General features: G+C 38.1%; 1 protein-coding gene across 1 annotated transcript in view; it reads right to left on the bottom strand.

Moving 5' to 3' along the window:
• The window catches only part of LOC117379120 (raftlin-like), a 54,800-nt gene extending 35,298 nt beyond the window's left edge, over positions 1-19,502 (bottom strand). Inside the window, exon 1 of the mRNA XM_033975836.2 lies at positions 19,355-19,502. Coding sequence (XP_033831727.1) covers positions 19,355-19,502 — 148 coding nt within the window. The remainder of the gene's footprint in view (positions 1-19,354) is intronic.
• Positions 19,503-24,066: the final 4,564 nt, after the last annotated feature.

Raw genomic sequence — 24,066 nt, 5'->3', positions numbered from 1 at the left:
GTGATTTTAATGTCTTTCTTATTCTGTAAAGCACTTTGAATTACTTTGTGTATGAATTGTGCGATACAAATAAACTTGCCTTGCCTCTGTAAGCTGCCCTAAACTTTCTTGGGATTCAGAATACAGACTTTACAAGATCTCCTAGAGCTCAGATGGGTGTGATTGACAGGTGGATTAGTCAAAATAAGAAAAAATATCATAGGGGATGGAAACAGAAACGTTGCAGATTTTGCAGATATATCATTTTGGACTTGTTATGCAAGCCCTAAGCAGGCTTTCAAATCATTCTAATGTTCACATACATTATACATGGGCAGACTCAGCATCTCCTCCCTGTGATTTGTTTATTTTATTTGGCCCCAAAGTAAAAAAAAAAAAAGAAAAAAAAAAAGCATGACGACTTATGCTAGTAATCCAGTAAAATCCAGCATTCCATGGTTAACCAGTTGCACAGTGACTATGGCGCCTGTCCTGCCACAAACAGCAACAATTAATACTAGAGTAGCCAGTGTGCAGGTAATAAAGTTGGCAACAGTATCAAAAATCAAATACTTATCAACACTAATATCAAAGCTAATATTGAAACTAGATACTCGTTTGAGCAGGTATCATTACAGCAAAAAGCACATGAACAGCACAAAATTTGAGCTTTCCTGAATGGCTTTATCAGAACTAGTTTAGGACCACATGGTAACAAAAAAGTAATATTATTTTGTGTTGAAAATGACATTCTCTTACTAAAAAGGAGCATTTTTTTTATCTTCGTAATGGTATCATAACCAGTATTGGGTATTGAATCAATTCCTTAGTAACGTCGAGTTTGAAATTTTAGAATTGCAACAACACCAGACAACAAATCACAACACAAAAATAAACTCAATACTAGATAAATGTGTAAAAAAAATATTTCTGATAAAAGCAATCTAAATGTTACAGAAAGATGATTTTTTTTTCCATTTTTGCCTGTTATTTGTATTTCTATTAAACATATGCAAATACTACCCCTGCAGAAATGACAGAACGCACATTTGCTATTCCATACTGCTCCCTGCATCACCGCACACTTCCATCTCAGTTAACAATGACGAACCATCGCTCCCATCCAATCACCGCAGAGGACCAGACACTTTTCATCAAGCAAACTGGTGCGTGTCTGCAGGGACTGATCACACCGCCACGATAATAATAATAATCATCATTCTGCTACATGCGGGAGGGAGGGGAGGGTAAGGGAGGGAGCGGGGAGCCCGGAGCCGGGGGTGGGCTGCTCCTGTCAGTGTAAACAGTCATTAGGATGTGTCATTAAATGTGGTGCTGGCTGCCGTTCATTCAGTGCCAGGACAACAGCACAAGTTCTGAGGCCGAGAGATCGCTCCAGGCAGAGGAGAGGAGGAACCATTTGGTCTGTGTGCACGGAGAGCTGTGTGTGGATTAAGGGAAACTGTTGTGTACAAATATCTCACTGTTTGCTGTTGTGGTTAGATTTGCAGTTTTTTCTTTTTGTAAATGAACAGTATGTAGCCTTATTTGTTACTGTTTTAAAAAGGTACTACAACTGAAACTAGGTCAACAGTAGCTAATTTGCTATATGGACATGTCTCACGTGAAAGCTCTGAACCTCCAGAATTCACTCACTGAGCTGACATTGGCGGCAGGTGCTGGGGTTTAAGTAGTAACGATTCAGATCAATCCTTTTAGGTTTAAACAGACTGGATTTCAGCATTCGAACTGGCAACCCAAATGAGAGCCTCATGTGAGTCTCATTCTGCTTTCTGATTGGATAATCGTCCAAACACAAATTTACAACAACAAACAACAACACTCCAATGTTTTCTGTAATTGGGAATAAATCAGCATCACAATTGTCATCATTACAATTATTATCAGTAAAAGCTATACTTGATCTGAACATGTTTACCTCATATCTGGAGACACTGATAGGTTGTGTTTGTGAAATCAAATCTTACATATACTGTATGTACATATACTATTATGCAAAAAATGCTCACAGCTTTAATACATAAAACCGCATTTAGTTGATAATTAACTGCACACTTTGTTACTTGTGACCACTCAAATCATTTTGGCTGATAAACATTGCAGTCTTAGTATGTATATGATGGGATTAGAGTACACTAAAGGATTGATGATAGTAATTAATAACAAGATAAGTACTACTAACGATTCTGATTTTAAAATAGGGGTAAACATCTGAGATTTTGCATAGAATGCCAAAAGAGCAAGGTCCAGCTCATGGAAATGCAGTCTGCTCTAAACCACATGTTTTACTGACAGAGGTTTGGCTGTAGAGTGCTCCATTAAAAAGACCCAAGCTGATCACTGACCATTTGAAACAACTGGATCTTGATTTGATTAAAATTTGCCCAGCCCTGTATAAGTGCACTAAACATGCACTGATGGTGTTTAGTATAAAATGTGAGCCTCATATGACATCACCCAATATGTGGTCTGCTCAGGTGAACAAAACACTTTTTGTAGGCTGATGTGTGCGCTCTACCTGCTGTAGCTGTGGCTGTGTGTAAAAGTAGACAAATGAATGAATAAATACATGTTGCAAAGTACAAGTAGCTCTCATTTTCATGTGCTCCTGAGGGAGAAAAATGTTGAACACCTCTGGTCTAAGTGATTGCAATTAGCCAGGCCAATAATGAATTTTAATTAAGCTTTATAATTTGCCAATAGTCCCTTAAAATACCACGTTTCCATGATTAGTACTACTCGTGACTATTCATAACCAACCTTCTTAAAAATGTAACAGACGAGGACATATCAAACATTTATCATTTTGGGTCAACAAAAATAAAAGCCTAAAAAAATCAGCCAACTCTGCATAACTTTGTCCTCACTCACCATTTGGGATGCACGGTGATTAGCCGGGGCATTAACTGTATTCTGATAGGGCATAATGTTATGCAGGGGGCTCATCAGAATATTACAAACTACATTACTTGCCCTAGTTAGGCTTGTGCACATTTTAACAGTGAAAAAGCAGATAGTAGTTAGAGCACTCATCAACCAACCAGAACAGCGGAAGATTGATTACCGCTTGCGGAAGGTTGATTACCACAATTTCTGTTGTTGTGTCCTTAGGCAACACTTCACTCACATTACCTAGTCTGAATGTAGTGTATGGAGGGACGGAGGGGCAGAATGGCAGACTTACCACCACCACGTATGGAGTGAGTTATTAATGTTCTGTAAAGTGTGTTGGATGTCTTGAAAAACACTATATAAAGCCATCATATAACTATTCTAAATCGTTTTATTGTCCGAGAATCAAGAAGTGTACTAGCAAGCTACTTGTTGTTAGTATTACAACAACGACATCTCTGCATTATCAATACATCATCACCAAATTAAGTATTATAACATATTGATATTTTGGCACTCCCCTAGTTTATAACATGAGCGAGCCAAATTATAGCTTGTGAATGTTGAATGCTGAAAGTGTTATAGTAAATGTGTTTACAGGCTTGTTTCATCTGCGCAAACCTTGGCGTTGGATTCAGGTTCAAATACTAGACAAGATCTATACGGCAACAGTATGCTGCTATATTACACCTCTGTCTAGTGTCCAATTCTCACTGCTCTCCAACAGAAGGGACATATGGCTCAAGTGTGCAAGCGTGTCTGAGGATATTCAGAGGTGTTCCAACCACTCTACACACTTCACATAGACATGCTCCTATGTGGAAGCCTCTACATAGCTGCTCAAGAAATCAACACATTTGTACAAATCTTAAAAAGTCTGTACCAGATTTTTTTTCCACGCGTTTGGGCAAAATACACCTTGACTCTGTACAGATATTGTATAAGCATCTATTGAGGTCAAAACATGTCCGCTGTGCACCATCTGCATCTAATTAAAGCATTTCACTGTCTAGTAATCAGAAAGTGCACTGTTAGCATTACCAGTACAAAGGCACAGAGGTTTGGAACAGCATCCCAACTACTCTCAGAGACTCACATTAAATATATTAAAAAACCTCAAACACTGGCTCAAGAGAAACCAGGTCTGTAATCACTGTTCCTAAAATTTTTGTTATGTTAGTTTTTGTATATGTTGTCTCAAAATGTGCATTGTCTGTTCATAAATATGCCTTTAAATAAATACATCAAAAATCTTTAAATAAATACAGTATATCAAAAGCCATTTGTAATCATTTCTTGAAACTCAAAAAGCTCCATTTTAGAGGCCCATGAGAAAACTCAATCTCCACAGCAGAGGGAACATAGACCTAGACCATGGGCCTTTGAAATTACAGTTATTGAGCTCCTTTTCACATGGTAATCCTTAAATATGACAGAAATGAGAACACTACAAGGTTGAATAAGAACCATTTCTACAACAGTCACTACATTTACATGCACAGAGAAATCCAAGCACGCTAAACATTCAAATTCAAACTTTCTTTGGCCAAAACCTCTCCTAGTCTGAGCCTAATGTAAATTAGACTGTGCTGTTACATACAGAGGATATCCGAGTACATATCAGCTTCTCCAGATGCGCTATTGGGACCTTTGAGATTCAATTCACAACACCTCAATAGTAGTTCCCAGGTTTACATGCATTTAGAAAAATCGTTTAAATACAATACGACAATATCATAAGTATAAAATAAGGGCAGCAGTGGCATACATAAAAGACTAGCAAAGGCAATATTTGTAACTGACTAACTCTCTACAGGCCTTCTCCTTTTGTTTGTTGTCCAAATAAATTTGAGATGTCCCAGCCCAGTTTTTTGACGAGAGTTAACAATAATAATAATAATTTGTTATAGCATTCAGACATTATAACATAATGTTTGAAACTCCTCCACACACAGCGGCTTCAGAACATAGTGACAGAGACATTAGATAAAGTTTTAGCCTCTGTTTCTAAAGGCAGTGTGTTTTCATCATATTATTCATGTTTGAGGCTTGTAAAAACACACCAGCCCGAGGCACATGGCTACTTAACATATGTAAACAAGTTAGCACATTTGGCTCTGCTCCTCCACCAAATTTGTCTTAAGTATTTTTCATTCTTAAGGCTCCGTGAAGACATCACAAAGGTAAAACAAACACCATCTCAGCCATTAATCGTGTTTTAGCTGTTTTAGAGCATCCCCAGTCTGTGTTTATTCATCTCTGGGTGTTAGCTGCAGTGTTAACACCATATCTGTGTGTGGAGGACACTAGAAGCTGTATTGGCCTATTCTATTCACCAAAATCCAAGCCAATACTGACTACCTCGGCGGACATCCCTAATATAAATCCCATTAAAATCATTAGTCCACTAATAAAAGTACAGTCCTAGTGCAAATCATGACCTTGTGTGTTGTGCCTCTGAAAGCTCAATATCCATCTATGGCATTAAACTCTTATGAGGTGAATACCAAATAATTCCAAAATATAGCAAAATTTAGATACATACATACTATTGTTATCAGCTGCTGTATTTGTTTTGAACATGTTTAAAAAATTGAGGAAAATGTCTAATTTCAGTTTTGATTGCAAGAAGAATTGCAATTTACGTTTTGACAGTGAACTGACAAACTAATTCAAGAATCAAATTTCTAAACAAGAATAGACGTAAATACATGGTTAGCAGTTTTTATGCATTGTTATTTGTTGAGGAAATGATGGCACTTCAAAAACTGCAGCCTTTTGTGATGCGCTAATTGCGTCCATTCACATTTTTAGGAAATCTACTCATCTAGTACCATTACATGGTGTTTACCCAAAGGCAGTACATAGCAAAGCATATGACTAAGGCTTTGAAAAGTTCCACTCTTACAGGAGAACACAGTGCATCACAACACGCCGCGAGCTTTAGAGGCACACTTCTCAGTTACATTTGTCTGTGACACTGTGTGAACCCTAACACCCTTTGTTCCCTCTCTTTCCAAAGTGCTTCACATCTCACAGAAGATGCAGCAGCTCTGTCTTCGCCCACGGACACACTCCCCGATCAGTGTGGAGCTGTGTGTGTGCCGGGAAGTTGATTGTTTTTTACAGTGACGCTTTTCAGAGGGTAGTACTCAATTACATTTACTTGAATAACTAAGAAAGTGTACTTTTCAGAGTAGTTTTCTAGCAGCATACTTTTACTCCTACTACATTTATTGAAGGAACAGGACTTTTACTTGAGTCAAAGTTTTAGTTACTCTTGCCACTGTGATTAAGTGTACAAGTACTAAAATGTTAATATTGACAACATGAAATGATTTAAACATGTTTTGTCCTTTATACTCACTTAAAATCATAAATCAGATGTTACGTGCTGACAGTTACCATATTCTTGCTTAAGCAGTAGTTTCCCCAAATATTTTTTTTTTCTTACTACTTTCTACTTCTATGATAGTAATATTATTTTGAAGTAACATTACTCTTACTACTCTGGCTGTTTTTGGCTCACATCTCTGGACCGGCGCTCTGAAAGTGATTAGCAGGCTATTGAGTGGCGCGTGTAGCTGCGGCGGGCTCAGGGATAAGCCCGGAGGAGCTGGAGGTGGAGACAGATCTACATGCATCACCTCCCAGGCTTAGCGCGTGCTTTAATGCTCCAGCACACCAGGATCTGCTCACATGCCCAGGACTGGATGTGAATGAGGAATTATGGCTACAAAACAGCAGCCTACAGACACTTTGAGCTCAGAGTTCATCACGTAAAGGGTGTAACCATGACAACAGATTTGACATATCGCGATAATTACTATGTTGAACAAGTTATAGATGGAACAATACTTAAATAAACATCTATTGTACATCTATCTACTTTGTACTGAGGGGGATGCAAATCTAATCTGTACTAATGTCAGATTTGAGCTATAGGATGAATAAATAAGTCATTATTGATACAAACTACCATTCAGGCAAGCTCATGTTTTTTAACCATATTGTACTTTTAGAAATGTATATATTATTGGATGTGACGTCCATTTTCTGCATTATAACTTTCAATGACTCTAAATAATGTTTTTGTTTCTCCAGAGTATATGTAGTTTTAAAAGCCTGCTTAATTTTGGGGGATTAAAAAAAAAAAAAAAAAAAAAACACTGAAATGTCCTGCGGTGTAACTGTAATACTTTGCTTCAAAAAATTCAAGAATGGGTCACTTTTGTCAGAAACAGTAATGGTGATGGCATAAAGTTAAACACGTATACATCGTTTAATAAAATAACACATTTATCTCTACCTTAAAGCAGTTTGATGCTGTAATCCAGATAGTGTCCTTTAGGGTGACATGAAAAATTATAAATATAAAAAGGCAACTACACAAAAACTAGAAGGAGCTCATGTGACATTTAAGCATCAGAAAGTGCTTTGGGGTCAAGGGTTTAAGCTACAGCTCAAAATAAATAATTATCATATTCTTTTTTTCTGTTTCCTTTGTTTGCTTTGGGTCTGAGGATGGAGTTATAACTCTTGTTTAGGCTGAATGATTATGCTAAGTAGGCCTCATTTCACACTTAGAGTAGCTCAGTAGACCCAGCCTACGTACTGAAACTGTAAACAATAGCTGTTTCAGTGTATTTAACTCCTCACTTCAGATAGATATAAGGCAGTGTCCACCAGCAATCAGACCAGAACTGAAGAAGCGGCTTGGAAGAGCAGCGAAACGTCTTCACTCCTACAACTTTTTGTCCAGTTGACAGATTTAATTTTGACTTTTACTATGGATCAGATGAAGAATACCGAGGGATTACACAGACATAATATAAAACTAGTACTATAGACGTATTCGTTTGATTTTTTAATACCGCAAGTTCATAGTGAAGGTCCAGCAGAGTGACTGGAGATATGTTTTTATAATCTTTTAGGGTTATTGTCTCAGTGGCATAAATTTGTTTATAGTCTAAATTTTTCTTCTGAAATATATCATACTTCAGAATGTGTTGTCATGACAGACCTAGATTTACATTACTTTTCTGGTGAATGAGCACATTTTTACACCAGATGCCCTCTCTCAAAACTGCATTATCCCGACTGGAGTGGTTGCTATGGGGGTAGTGATTTACCCAGGGACAACTGTAAATGAGCCTTGAACTGGTTAGCCCCTGGTTCGAAGCTGAATGCTTTTCAACTGCACAATAGTTCAATCAATCTAGTGTAAATTATAATAACAGCAGGGATATAGAATGGCAGTATTCAGGCAATGTTACAGCAATCCATCAGAAATGTGCCAAAACATGCCTCTAAATGTGTTAAATTCACCTCAAAAGAGCAAAAATATGACTTTATAGTCTTATTTAAAACATTACACTATAGGTACGTTTTACTTTTTTGTATTATTTTTAATATTAAGTGTTAGATAGATTTTGCTAGATATTTCCAAAACAATTGTAGTGTTTTTGATGAATAATACATATAAGAGCAAAAACAAACAAACAAAACATAAATGGCAGTAGAACTTAAATATTCTAAATAAATAAATTATAAATATTCTTCATCACCAATGAGTAGGCCTGTCACTACAACACATTTTGAAGTGCAGTATCATGCAAAATATAGGTAATAAACAATAATATTTAGACTAATTATGACACTGGCACGAAAAGCCTGACGCGGGTTTATACCCCCACAATATTCTATACTGGATTATATAAACCTGCAGAACTATAATAGATAATTAGCTGAATGCTTTAACAGGTAGCTTGTATCAATAATGATACTTAGATTAATACAATCTAAAATTAATAGAAGTTATTAATACAACCCTCTACAGCTCAAATTTTAACATGCTAAAGAAAAATAACAAAAGGTTTCCCACTAGACAAAAACAAAAGTATCCACAATAAATGCTGACCCCCAAAATTGTTGGTTGTTGGATGTGCCATTTATTTAAAGGTACAGTATGTAACTTTCTGGGGGTGGTAATAGAAAGTTAAAACAAAACTTCTGAACATTCTTCATCAAGATAGTAATTTTTATGCCATACTGTAGCCAAAGGAACAACATTTCAATGGAAACAATGGTGCTCAGAGGAAGGACACGTGTTTTTTTGTACAATAAACACAATCAAAATGAAAAAATATGCTTTTATTTTACTATATTTTACTATAAGTTACATACTGTGAGTTTAACATTAGATCAACACAGTAATTATAGTGACAGGCCTGGCAATGGCTCAGGGGCAAAAACAACAACCATTTTTTTTCATCAGGGTATATACCATAGACTGTACATATAAATGGACATAGATAATCCGCTAGCCGCCACATTCCAAGTCATCATGAGCACGCTTCCGGCTCCATCGACTCCCTCCCTCTGTAACTGCTGCAGTGAGCCTCGTCATTTTGGTCTTAAAATGTTCATAATAACCCGCTCTACATATTCCTGGCATTTTTATTTTGCTGTTGTGTCTGTAAATCTGGTAAATCAAGTGGTAGCCTCGATGAGCTTCATTTGGTTGTAGTTAAATGCTATGGGTGACATCACACTCCCTTAGTCCACTTTTGCATATAAAATGATATATACACAGCGATTTCCAACTGCTTCCGAGACAGGATCCAGGTCCAGAAGAGTACCTAGCTGGAAAATGTTCCATGTCATGGTCAATTTAATGTTCAAATTAAATTGGCAATGACATCATGACAACCAATTCACACATTGATAAAATACTACCATGCCCCTGTACCCGTGCTAGCTAACATCTGAACAATGCCAACTAGATTACGCCAACACAATTATTTACAGAAACAACAAACAAAGCAAAATATATTCATAACACTTCTCGATGAATTCATTTGTTTTTCTCAAGAACTGCATTCACATCTTCCTGCGTCAAACGGGATCTGAAGCTCACAGGAACCGGGGGGTGTCAGGGTTCACAGTAAACATGAGGAGCCGTGTAGACGCGGCGGAATACAGGGCCGTGACGCTGCAGGCGAAAAGCACGCACAACAAGACCCCGCTCCTGTTTTTTTTCCTGCAGGTCTCAAACTTCACAAAGATTTAAAGATGAACTCTGTCACATCAGCAGTCGTGTGTGCGTATGTTTGTGGGGGCGTTGGAGCGTAGAAGCCGGAGCACAAATCTGGTAAAGGGATGCTCTCTCCTCCACTCTCATCCATCACTCGTCTCCTGGTGGTTGGGATATTTCGTACAGGCACGCGGGACATATCTCACGCTGACAGCACACATGCGACGCACAGGTGGGGTTAGCAGAAGTATGGGAATATGTTATCTGAGGCTAATGCAGGTGAGATTCTGTCAAAGGGGTGCAATTTAGGCTGGGTAACAGTTCACTATCGATCTTTAAAGGTCCTGTACTGCACCAAATTGACTCCTGTGAGCTTTAAACCATGTTAGAATGCTGCTGCCTCATTAAAAACATGCCTGGAGTTATGATTTGTTTCATTCACACATGTTTGTGTAACCCTTTATTATTAGTCTGTCAACATCTCCAAAGCTCAAAATGCTCTGCTCCACCTTGTGATGTCATGCAGTGGTAGTTTTCAAGTTAACAGCTACCTTTTACCTTTTACTTTTTCTTCAGTAAAGATTGGCAATTCCAGGTCTGAAATCATCCATAAAATGATTCTAGTGAAGGTGTGTGGAGTTTAAAAACACAATGGAGCACTTCCTGTATTACCACATGACATCACAAGGCGGAATACTGTTTTTGCTTTTTGTTTTTTTGAGAGAAGAGCTCAGCCTAAAATTTGTGTTGTATGAATGAACCAAAACACAAATCCAGGTATGTTTTTAAGAGGAAACAGCATTATAACAGATCAAAAATTAGCATAACATAGGCCTTTTAAAGAGGGGATATTATGCTAAATCAACTTTTTTGAGATGTTTTATATGTCATCCATGTATGTTTGAGTAATCTAGTGATCTATTTGAACCCTCCTTATGATTAGCAGTATGATTCTGTCCAATCATCATCCATGCTTCCACACAATATACTACAACATCACAAACCGGATGCGATGTGCAATAGTTTCATTAGCAAAATGCATGCAGACTGTGTTGTGATAGCGCTCTGAAGGGGGAGTGATTTAGCACATTATTAGGAGATCTTGAGTTGAACTGTTCTAATGGTCAATGATGAACTTGGGTCTTTTAATGTAGAGGTCAACATCTAACTCTTTGTTAGTAAAAGCATGTGGTTTGCAGCAGACGAAAGACATAAATAAATAATAATAATAAATAAGCAACTGTTCTGTACTAATACTTGTTTCTGTCTCACTTCCTCCCTGAACAGATTTATGGCATGAATCGTTTTTGGTTTTTGCTGTAAGTATCTTCTAACAACACCAAGCCGTCATTGTGACAGGACAAATAAGGCCACACTGATTACACAACTGTTGTCTTGTGTTCGTGGACTCAGTGTCGTCTTGGTTGTTGTTGCCGTGGTTCTGCAGTGTTTGGCACCAATGAGTAATATTTATGTAGATGGAGCGGCTGATTAGAGCAGTTTGACGCCTGTCACACCTCAGTCTCACGGAACGGAGCACAGAGCAGTCAGCTGGGGACTCTCACAAGGCTCTTTAACACTCACACAAAGGACTAATTACACTTCACTTCACTCCATTCACGAGAAAATCATTCCAAGCTAAATATGAGCTGATCAAAACGCAGTAAGTGATAGAGATAGCCCCATATGGATTTTTTAAGCCGATACCTATATCGAATATTTGTCTTGCAGTTGTAGTCGATAACCGATATTATAACAAAATGTATTTATCTGGGATGTAAAGTCATATTTTCACTCATTTTGCCAGTTCAAAAAGACAAATCTGATGCACTGAGGACATGCAGAGAATGACACATGGGCAAACAGAATGAAAGCAGTGCAGGAAAAATATCGATGCCAAATATCGGCTAAATTTCCAATATTGGGTTCTTATGATATCTGGGGAAATCATCCAATAACACAGATATCGCCGATAGCCAATATATCATGTCTAATAAGTGACACAATACATCTAGGCTGTGGCAGAGTGGTTAATACGTACAAAAAGTAGTGTAGGTTTTCTATCTCACTTCCGTCAAAAAATTTTTTAAAGACAATTGCAAGGATGAGGTGCATTGCATTGGTAACTTAGAATTAAAATGAGAGTTAATGACTGTGTGTTTCTTTGTACTGTGTCAGCCCTGACTTGGGAGGACAAGTTCAATTGCTTAATAAATTAATTGATCACTAAATTAATTATTCAATAACTAAAAAATTCTAATAATGAGAAGTGCTTTTATAACTGGCTCAACAAGATCATATCCAAAATATCAAAATTTGCCTTGTTTTAGTATGGATATTTTGTATAAGCAGCTCTTAACATCAAAATAAGCCCAACAAAAAGGTAAATTTTAAAAGGGAACGTTTTTATTTTGACCTAGTTTGACTAGTAAAAGTTTTGGTTACATTTAAAGTAGATCTATAATGCAAAATCAGCCTTTTAGCACTTTTAACCATTTTATAGTTGTTTCCTTTTTCATTTACCCGCATGTGATGTGCAGTAGTTTCATTAGCGAAATGCACACAGATTGTGTTGTGATAGCACTCTGAGGGGGGAGTGAATTGGCACAGAATTAGGTCTCTGCAATTAATTGAACCTCCGAGATCTAGATTCGAACTGTTCGAATGGTCAATGATGAAGCTGGGTCTTTCAGTGCAGAGGTCTACAACCACTGAAAGGTGTATTTGTGGTAATTCACGCATATTTGAGTAATCTTTATTGTGCTGTATTCAAGATATCATTGCTCCAATCAACTCCGCTTTTCACCGCCACCAGTACAAACCCACTGCTCTGAATTTGTTACATTCTCCAATTTTACATTAGCTCCCATTGGGTTTCTTTTAGTTTTTCAATATTGCGGGTGTAGATATAGATTACAACTATACAGAAGACACAAGCACAATATGTCTTCTGTAACTGAACTTACTGTGTCAAAAACTAAATTAAAATATTACAATAATATCATGATCACAAAAAAAAACAAAAAAAACATGGTTATCGACTATTGCATATTTTTCCCATATCATGCAGTCCTCGTGTTCATCATGTCAAAATGTATATCGTCATGACTAAATTTAGAGTTTACATTATCAAACATACCACAGACCCTCTTTGACTCCCGGCAGAGTTCAGTGTCACCAGTATACTTGTCATGTATCAGGTTTTAATGAGCCTGTGCCCAGTATGAAGCAAGTCACACCTCTCTATCTTCTCACAATTCTCCCACCCTCTCGTCCTCCCTCTAATTCTTACACCTCTCTGGTTCTGTTCGACTTTGCCCTTTTCCACGCTTTTTTCCTCCACCTCTTGTGTTTTTCTGTCTCGCTCCATGTATCGCTGCCTTCCATTTCATCTGCTCATTATCGGAGTGGAGCACAGGTAGAATGTCAGGCCTGTTACCGCAGTTACCGTAACTTCATGCGGCGTGTCGGGGAGGAGAGGAGAATAACACGGTAGATTACGGCGCCTACTAAAGGGTCATTTGCTCCGCAGCAGATGAGAAACGTGTCAGAGCGGTAGATGTTTCTGGGTTGCGTAGATGTAGAGGGAAAAGTTGGGGAGACGCTGAGTTGAAATTGGCGACATAATGGCTGCTAATGTCAGGTGAAATGGTAACAGTTGTGCAAGTTGCCCTAATCAGGTCTCTGAAGATACATCATTTGTTCTCTGCTCATATACTTTTTCCACTGTGAACTACCTTCGCTAAATGAAAATGCCAGAGAGAAAATTGTGCTTTTTCTAGAGCCCATTAAGCAAAACTGACCATTTCAACTGGTTAATATTGCATCATTATATAAAAATACTCCTGGTAATGATATAAGGACAAAAAGGGCATTGTGTTGTTGGAGTTAGGAAATATAACTGTATAAACTCAATTGTGGCCTTTCTTTAAAAACTTGCATGCTTTTTCTTGTCATTTAGTGATAACCATGCGTCACATTCATAGATTATGCCTTACCTAATGATGATTCTCTGCTGCTGGCAAGTCTCATGTTTTATGATTTTGTTATTCCTGGTGTAGACATGGCTTTATTCTGGGTTAGTATTGGGTTAGTCCTTGTTTGTTTCAGTTTAGTCCTTGTTTAATTCTCCTTAAGACCTGGTTTAGTCCTATAGCGCACTGTTGTCAAAGCTTTTATATTTAATTTTTCACAAAAATCTAATATGGCAGTTGTTATATTGTTATTGAAACAGATCTAGTACATGGAGGCACTACATGGCCAAAAGGTCATGGTCCTCCGAAAAATCTGGCCCTCAGAAAAGCTTAGCTGAATAGCCCTGCTCTACATGAATGACTTGGAGTCTAAAAGTCAATTGCAAAATAGTTATACCAAAACCAAACCTATGGACACTTTTATCATAGACATGAGGAAGGGCAGGGCAGCCACATCATTAGCATGTGTTTGAGTAAGCACTGAGGGGTTCAGTTAGCCTCTAGTGTATCGTCTGCACTCCACCCTAGCATTAGGCACTTGTCCCAGACAGACAAATACTTGAGTTACTTTAAAATCCATCTCTCCGGCCACACATGCCTGGGAGGCTCATACCACTATTGTTTGCTCCTTCCAGCTCTGTGGCCCAGTCATCGAGCCACACTGCAGGGGAATAATAATATTAATGGAAGCTAAATTCAATTAGAGCATGCTTTGACCGTGGGTTTCCTCAATGTCATGGCCCCTCGTACACATTCCTCTATCTGCCTCCCACACACACACAACACAACACAAATAAATCCCTTTGCTGGGAATGAGCTCTCTCAATCTGGACAAACAATCAGATAATCCTCCAGGAATCCTCCACTTCTCCATCAGTGGCGCAGGAGAGGAGCGCTCAGACACATTCACACCACTGCTTTTACCCACACGTCGAGGATATCTTAAGCAGCTCAGGTGGAGTCATGCGATTTCTCCATATAAATGACCTGCCTGTCTGCTCCCAGATAAGGCTGAACTCTATTGACGAAGTGCTGTAAGTGTTTTGTGTGAGAGTGAATGAGCGGTCATGGCCGCTTATAGGAACACATTTCTAGCAGAGAAAAGTCCATACTCCCCCCCAAATCGATGTAAGCTTTAGATGCCATTGTATTTCCTCTACATTGTCCATGATGAGGTGTTGCTGTGTGGTGCCAAATAGCTATAAAGAAAACCATTGTAATAGCTTGGAGGAGATTGGTATAGAAGTTAGAAAAAAACATAGCAGATTTCATATAACAATTTTCTGGGAGATTTGCCCAGCTGTATATATCAAATGTTGTCCTATTGATAAAAAGCAATGTGACATTACCTTTTGAGCCAAGCTAGTTTGCATATTTAGCCTAGTTAAACATGCAAACTCTGCATAGAGAAGACCCCGTCAGGACGTTTCTGTTGCTGTGTCTACAGGCAAAACACTTCACTGACAACTGTATCAGACTGTGATAAAAAAAAGGCAACCAACATTTTTTGTCCAATGTTGTGAACAGTTACATACAGAGAAAAGAAGGTCTGCATAGTTATATTAGAACCCCATTTTTTATTATTGCTAAGCCTGTCATGATAACACATTTTAAAGTGTAATATATTGCATGAGAAAATATACATGATAATATTGACACTAATTTATGGCACATGATTATCCACCCCCCCAAAAAATATTCTAAATGTCTGTAATTAAAAACACAACCTGCAATTAAGAAATAGCACGAAAAGAAACATCTCAATCAAAAGTTTGTATCTGTAATGAGTCATGTAAGTTATTTATTCAACCATCTACAGCTCAAATCTTATCATAGTACAGAAAAATAGCAAAAGCTTCCCCAAAATACTGACCTCCAAAAATGATTGTTTCATCTCATGTATTGAACGATAAGTCAATGTAGTGATTATTGTGACACGTCTAATTATTGCGATGTGTAATAATAATAATAATAATAATAATAATAATAATAATAAGCTGATAAATCTCTGGGAACATTCTTCTTACTATACTTATTTTGAGTCCTGCAAACAGTCGAGATCCTGGGACAGTTTAACAGTCAGCTACATCCTGTATATATGTTTTAAATTATAGTCCACCCCTGTTCTTTACATTTTACCATGAGACTTTACGGCCAGTATGTTATCATTAGCCATTCAGACTCCACTAGAGCCATCATCATAAAAATTATATAGTACATTATATAGAGACGAGGGATTGGTTTTGGACAGCACCAGTCTGTGTGTGCATGTGTCCATCTACAGGCTGCTGGATGCGATTAGACAATTGAGCCGCTTTCCGCCTTAAGCAACATTCAGGAAAGGCAGAGCTCTCCTCAGGCCTGTGATGAGTTCTGGTTGGCGCTAACGTTCCACTTTGCCAGATCTCCCTCTCCATCGTTCCCGGCCAACTCCACAGCCTCAACTCATTTGCCAAACATAACAAGTCTGGCTTAAGCATGAAGCTGACTGGCAAACGGGGCCTTGTCACTTGGCTGCACGCCGGGCCTGCTGTCTGTTACACTGTTGCATTGGAGGAGGACTTTGGTAAAGCTCCTTGCACCTGCTTTTGCATGTCGGTTGATAGAGTTACATGAAGCTGAAAGATAGGTTTTATGAGTCTCCTCTGCACCTCCCTGGCTGTCTCATCTCTGTGCAGGCTAACACAATGGAAGAATTACTATTTTTAGAAGCCTCTGGAGGATTCCCATCAAACAGTTGTGCAAAGCTGTAGGCGAACAAACACAGTATTTTTCATATTTGCAAACATAAAAATATATATATATAAATTGCGCTCTTACTCCCAAGATGAGCATATATCAGCATTAGTATAATATCTGCAAGGCAAGTGCGGATGTTTGAGAGAAGGGCACAATACAGCAGAATTTGAGAATTAGAGAAGTCTTTGAACTGTCGGCAACAGGAGCTGGCAAGGAGTTGAGCTTCTTAGCCACGTTCCGCCCTGAGCTACTTACGGTAAATAAATAAAGAAAGGAAAAATACAGCTGCGCGCTCAGAGTTGCTGACCTAAACATTTTATTGAAATGCTGGGAGAGGGGACAGCAGATGTGGGTAGTCTCGGAGGTGCCCACACACAGCCACACTGGAGCATGGCAGAAAAACAAAGAGTGTGTGTGTGTGTGTGCTCTGTACAGACTGTCATTTAGGGAGAATTAGCTTGGATTAGACTCAAACCTCCAGACTGGAAGTAGTGCAGACGTGGAGAGAGTACAGTAGCTCTGTCTGTCCATTTTATATAATCATTTAAATTGTGATAAGTATGTAGCACGGGATATTAAGTCAAGTGAGGCCATATCATAAAGCCATAGTCTCACAAGAGTTAGCTGTATCTCCTTTTTTAAAATATATTTTCTCTTGGGAGAAATACTTTTATTTTGTCTCCAATATGTACATGTCATTCTATTATGTTTAAATTTGAAATTACTTTATATGTGATTTGCATTACTTGGGAGAGTGTTGTTGGTAATGTTGTCTGTTTTATTTAGTGAAAAAGCAAATAAAATATTATCATAAAAAAATCTTTACACATATTTCACTTGTTGCTCTAACTGGGCTCAGGCCAGATTGATATGTGTAACACTCTGAAGTGAGTTCTACTCTCACTGAAGTGAGCAGAAAATTCAGAACGTCATGATTATTATTTAAATGGGATTGGCTGAAGCGTCACAACAGCGAAACAAGCCGAAAAATCTAACTTTTGTTACATCCAGGTGAGAGAAAAGAACAGCCATCTTCCCTTTACACAAATACACAAGGATTTCCTTCTGCATGTTTTTCAGAATCAAAATAATCCGTACTGATGCTAAAATAGGCTGAAGTACGACTGTTGCCGTTACCATGTTTGTTTTGTTTGGGCGCTTCGCCTTTGGCTTTTGCACAAACCTCAGTGCTGCTCTGTGATTGGTCTGCCCGCCCTATTAACCTTACAGCGGGAGTCTCTCAAGATGGATTCTCTTGGGTTTGTGAACTCACAAATATCACAGGAATCCATCTTGCTGTGCAAGGTTAATGTGCTAATCTTTCGTGTAAACATCTTATTTCAGACAAAAAATAGCCAAGAGTGCTTAATGTTTCACAGAGAGGCACCAATATCAGTGTTAGGACCTGTGAATAACAAGAACCTCTTCATATGGTTGCATCGTCACCTGATGCTCTCGGCTTACCCTTTGGCTAAGCATTTAGTACTTCAGTAAACATATTGGTTGACTAAAGGCACGCCCTGTGCCTCCATTAGTTGACAAAAGCTTTATGTTGACAAGATTCAATAATTAATAATTTCTTACACACTCATTCACATGTTTTTTTTTCTCTCATTTTGTGGTCTATCTGCTGAAAATAGATTATTATCATTTGAAGCAAAAAAAATAAATTACAGACAGCACTCGATTTTATTTGTGTAGTAGTTTCCCTAAATACTTTTTCACTTTTACTTGAATAATTTCTTGGGCCACTACTTTGTACTTTTACTTGAGTAATATTATTTTAGAGAACTGTACACTTGTATACACAATTTTTGGCTACTCTTCCAATTTCAACAATTAGTGTGTACAATTAGTGGTATTATGATGCAAAATGTTTAATCTCATAACAGGACACTGTACGTTTGGCCTGAGCGTGACTACAGACTGTGAGGCCACAAACTCATGAGAGAGCATGTACTACACGACACAGCTACAATTAAGTACAGAACAATTAATCATCCACAAAACAACCTTCTTTTAAAAGTGGTGACATGTGAAGATGATCCAAACAGATGAAGCAGACATCAGCTGTATGAGGAGGGGCTATTAACGCAGTGAGTGCAGTGGTTTAGGTTTGTTAGTGGTTCAGCTCTGTTGTAAGTTGTAAGTACATGTGATCTTCTGTGTTATTAATCTGATATTTGGGCTGAAATTATAAGCACACACCTTGCCTTCTTCTGAAAAGTCAAAGATAGATGTTTATAGCCCCAAGGCCATGTCTAGTGCCTTCCCTTTACTCCACACAAAAAGATACAGACACATTGGGGGAGCAAGTATTTGTTCTTGAACCTAAAGACAATTTAAAAGTCAATCCTAATGCTAACTCCAGACACCATACTAGTGGTTCACAGGTGACCAAAAAGCAAGCATTGTTCATGTTCTGTATGCCTAAAAGTGAGATACTACATAAGGTCGTCAATGTCATAGCTTCTCTAAACTAAAGACTTGCCAAAACAATCAGATCTTAGAAATGTTAGGTTGTACACTTTCTACTGAAGCAGTACTAAATCCTTACAAGGCCATGTTTTAAAAAAAAATCCCACAGCAGGTGTTAATAAGTTTTCACACATGAGATAAAGGCAGACATGAGGTGAGCAGAAAAGGTGCAGGTTTAAAAATGAATCATCCCAGCATATGGCATAACATACCCCACCCCTGTATGGAACCATACCTTCTTTGCCCAAAAGGAAGTCCAGGAAGTGGTAGGTGTAGGCCACACCCACTTTGGTCTCCACCTGGGGGCGCCGCAGAGTGGAGTAGATGTTGCCCGGGCTGGTTCTCTCCTCTGCTTTCTTCAACTTTGGCAGCCGACAACCCATTTCTCTAAGAGCAGGAGAAGAGGAGAAGAGCACGAGCATTAGCATTAAAATAGACGTGAGACAGGAAAAATAACACATATCTATGAGCGTGAGAGAGAAAGACACGGAACTGATGAGATTCTAAAAATATGAAAAATGCATTAGCGCTTCCAATTTTGCAAGCGACAGATAAGTGTAAATACAATTCTGCACATTGGAACATGAGCTAGAGGCAAGAATAGATGCATTTTTACAGCTGAGCAGTCTCAGTGTGACTGGAAGGTGCAATAAAGATACATGTTGCATTGTAAAAGCAACTCTGTGAACTTTTAAGATGGATACGAATACATAAATTATGAACAACCATAATAATAGCCAAGTTTACTCTTCAAGTAAAGGTATAAAGGACTTCTTATAGCTTAAGGAAAACAGTGAACATGTACAGAATCATTTTAGTGTAACTCAAAATGTTAAAGACTGGACTTTTTGTAGGAGGAATAAGGGTGAGGGAGGAATACAATTTTCAAAACAATAAAAGGGAACATGGCAATGTAAATATGTTTTTTTCAGTTTTGTGACCAAACCTCCTTTTGTGGTCAAACCTCCTGGTCAAAGCCTGATCTTGTCAGACCTCAGGAGCTAAGCAGAGCTAGGTCTTGTGCCACAGAGGGGCACCAATGGCAAAAACTGTTGTTGTCATCTTGTGAGTGAGTGTTGGTGGTGGTTGGAAGGGCCGATGGCGCAGATTGGCATCTTCCATCAGTCTACCCCATGGCAGCTGGGGCTACAATAATAGCTTACCACCACCAAGTGTGGAATGAATAAATAAGCCTCTGTAAAGCCTCTTTGAATGTCAAAGAAAAGTCCTATATAAATCAAATGCATTATTATTATTATTACTATTATTACTATTAATTTAGTCAGAGGATAGTCCCAGTTTAGATCAGTCAGTCCTAGTCCCTGTCAATCCTGCTGCAGACATGATTGATTTGAGGGCCTTTATTTCACGATTTAGTCCTGATTTTAAACCTCATTTAGTCCCAGTTTCTTGGTTCTGATTGATGTATAGCTAAAGAAAATATAAACAATAGACAGTAATATTCAAACATATATTGAAGACATTTATTTAACCCCCTACAGCTGAAATCTTATAGTAGTGCAGAAAAAAAACAAAAAGATTATCCTCTTGCACAAAGATAAAGCACCCACGATAAATACTGACACCCCAAAATCATAGCTCCATCTATCATATTTTGAAAAATAAGTCGATATAGTAATTATTGTGAGAGGTCTACTACTATGAAACGTTTTCTGGTGAAGGGTCTGCCACCTCCTTGTCTTCAGTCCTTAGTCCTTACATCCACAATAAACATACTAGAAAGAACTTTGATCTTATTAACAGCGCCAAAGTTAGCCTAGTATTCTGCCTATAGTTTAGAGTGTAAGTATACTAATAAACCCCAAAATGAATGTGTAAAAATGTTTAAAATGGTCAACATGTGTAGAGTGTGTGACAGGTTATTTATGAAATGTTAATTATGTGTTCATTAACATTGTGGGGCTGATTGCTACGTCAAAAATAAAGTAACACTTCCATGTGCTGTAATGTTTTCTAACAACATTCTGGTGTCACTCATGTGTAGTCGAGTGGTTGTCAGTCACCAAAACAGCCTTGGTTTTTCAGAGTTTGTTATGTTGTGTGGCTATTGGCAACTTGTCCACTGAAAATATATTGGAGCCAATGTATGGAAGGGCACCTGCCTAAGTTTTTATAGAGTTGGGCAATTAACAATTGCCATATATAAGTAATTACTGGTGTAATAATATGTCTAAAAATGTGCTGGCCTGTTTGTAGCACGTATAGTAGTAATGCACTGACAGTTACATTAGATTTCATATAGCCACAAGCGACTTGTCTGAACTAAAATGTCACCCATTTTTCAACTAAATATACTGCACAAATAACTTCCATGGACCTCAAGCATCAATCTCAAAAAAATATTGCACTGCTCTAATCTCTCTTTACAGCATATTTTTCAATTATGATTTATTAGATAAGGAAAGGCTCATTTTCACTATGTGTATTTTTCCCTGACACTATCAAAGCCAAAGTCAGGCAGATAGAGCAATGTACTTCATGTAGTAATATATTCACTAGAAAAGGCAAGTCTGGGTCTAAAGTGGACCTATTGCAATATATATATATATATATATATATATATTTGCCATTGTCATTGCTCTAATCTACCTCATGTGTTTACTGTCACTGGTGCACGCTCACTGCTCTGTATTTACTTCCTTCTTAAATTTTATTTTCTTAATTGGTGGTATTGGCATTTACAATAAACATTTATAAACATTTGAAAGCTTGCTTGGGGATAATCAGCTACGTCTTAACTAATGACCACAACATCTACAATTTTATTTAAAATCTGTTCCTGACACTTTATAAACTGCAAAGTTATTAAAGCATTTTACTGAATCTTGCATTTTAAACAGCCCTTTTGGAGTTAAAACATAACGGCGTTATGAATATAAGTTACCACATAGCTGCTTAGTCTCCACGGTGTCTTTGAACTCTTAATCTTTTTTTTTTTTTAAGTCTATGGAAAAATGAATAGAAGATTTACTTCTGAGCGAGTGGTCGCTGATGAGCTCCATAGCCCTCGTCTATAGAACAGCCTCGAGGCTCAAGGCCCACCTTTTTAACTTGATTGTTTTATTTGATTGCTTAATTGTTATTGTTATTTGTTTATTATTACATGTATTTAGTGTATTTATTTTTTTAAGATTACCATTTTATAGATATTTTATATATTTATATATAAATTTATCTATACCTAGCCTTATATATTTTAGTATGCAAAAGTGTGTGGGTGTGTGTGTGTGTGTGTGTGTGTGTGTGGGGTGTGTGTGTGTGTGTGTGTGTGTGTGTGTGTGTGTGTGAATGTGACTGCTTGTGAGGTGTATGATTGTGTGGGGTTGGGCAGTAATGGGGATAAGGTGGTGGGGTGGAAAGGCATGTGTGACAGTTTTTTGTCCCACATTTCTGGAATTCTTTTCATGTGTCTTAGCTTCTAAAAAAATACAAACACCTTAAAGACCTGCTTTGAGTCGGGTTGTCACTTCACAGGTCTGGCAACCAATGTTCCCTCTAATTTTTCACGAGCAAACACACAAACTCCCTGAGCGTCCCATGGACCACTGTGAGCGACATCAGACCTGTGCACTGTGGTCACGCTGCATCGCATCCATCCAAGTTAAATGGTTTATTAAAATAATCAAATGACCACATTTACATTTCTGTTATAAGACTTTTAATTAAGTGCTTTAGCCACTTATATAATGAAAATGACAAAAATCTTGCTCATGACCTGTGTAGTATGTTAATGCTATTGGAAGTATAAATATTTAATTTTAACTATGGCAAAACATGAGCTTCCAACCAAACCAAGACAACTGTAAACTCCAATGTTGAAAACACACTTAACATTTTTATGATAAAGCTCTGACTTGTATTATGAGTATAAGCCATTGTGTGAAGCTTTTGCTGTGACTGAGTGAGATTGTCCTACTGTGTCTGGGAGACAGTCCGGTAACTCTTTCAGTATATGACACATCATTTGATTTTTACAACTCATGAACTAGTGACAGTATCAATGACCAATACACACTGAGAGAAATCTGTATCTGCACACCCAGCTGCTCTATTACTGTACATTTATATATCATATCAAAACACAATATATAATGTGTATTTGTATATAAAATATAGTCAAAACGAGTGGTATGGGTCAAAACAAATATATATTTACAAACCACACACTGCAAACAGTGAACAAACACACACTGGAAACTAATAATACACTGTACATGTGACAGTGTGACAGTCATTCTGTGACAGAGGTTGGAGGATCGAGTCACGCTCGGACCAACTTCTGTCATTGTGTCCTTAGGCAAGACACTTCACCCAAGTGGTGTGTGTGTGTGTGATGATTGGTGGTGGTCGGGGAAGCGCAGATTGGCATTAGCTAATGCTAATGATTACGCATGATACACATTTGACCCACAATTAAGTCAATAGCAGAATAAACCACGCTTACCGATCAGGAACAGCATCCAGTCCATCCAATCATAAGGTCCTCTGCTCCTGAGTCCATCATTAGATCTTCACTCGGTTCCACGAACCGCTCCGGGTCCGAGATGCCTCTAGTTTCACTTGTACAAACATCCACAGTGTCCTCGGTCGCGTACTTCCTTAGTTTTGTCCGTTTCGTCATGTTTAAAACGCAAAACTGCTGCAAAACAGTACGTAAAATTACGCAATTACTCGCACGTAATTTTACGCGCGGATCTTTGCCCGAGGGCGGGCCGTCGGAACGTAAAGGGGTTAAACACTTAGCATCATTAGCATCATTAGCATCATTAGCGAGTCTTCACTCCACATCGGCCACATCAGCTAAAACTCTGGCAGCGGGACATGAGGACGCCTGTCAATGACGTGGATAAGCTGCGCAAATACGTATGTGAATCACATAATTGTCTGGAGCAGCTCGTCCCCGGTCACACTCACTGACTCACATTG

This window comes from Periophthalmus magnuspinnatus, chromosome 11 (assembly GCF_009829125.3).
Source record: "Periophthalmus magnuspinnatus isolate fPerMag1 chromosome 11, fPerMag1.2.pri, whole genome shotgun sequence".
NCBI classification, from domain to species: domain Eukaryota; kingdom Metazoa; phylum Chordata; class Actinopteri; order Gobiiformes; family Gobiidae; genus Periophthalmus; species Periophthalmus magnuspinnatus.
Note: the sequence above shows the minus strand (reverse complement) of the source record. Positions and strands in the feature narration are given on the sequence as shown.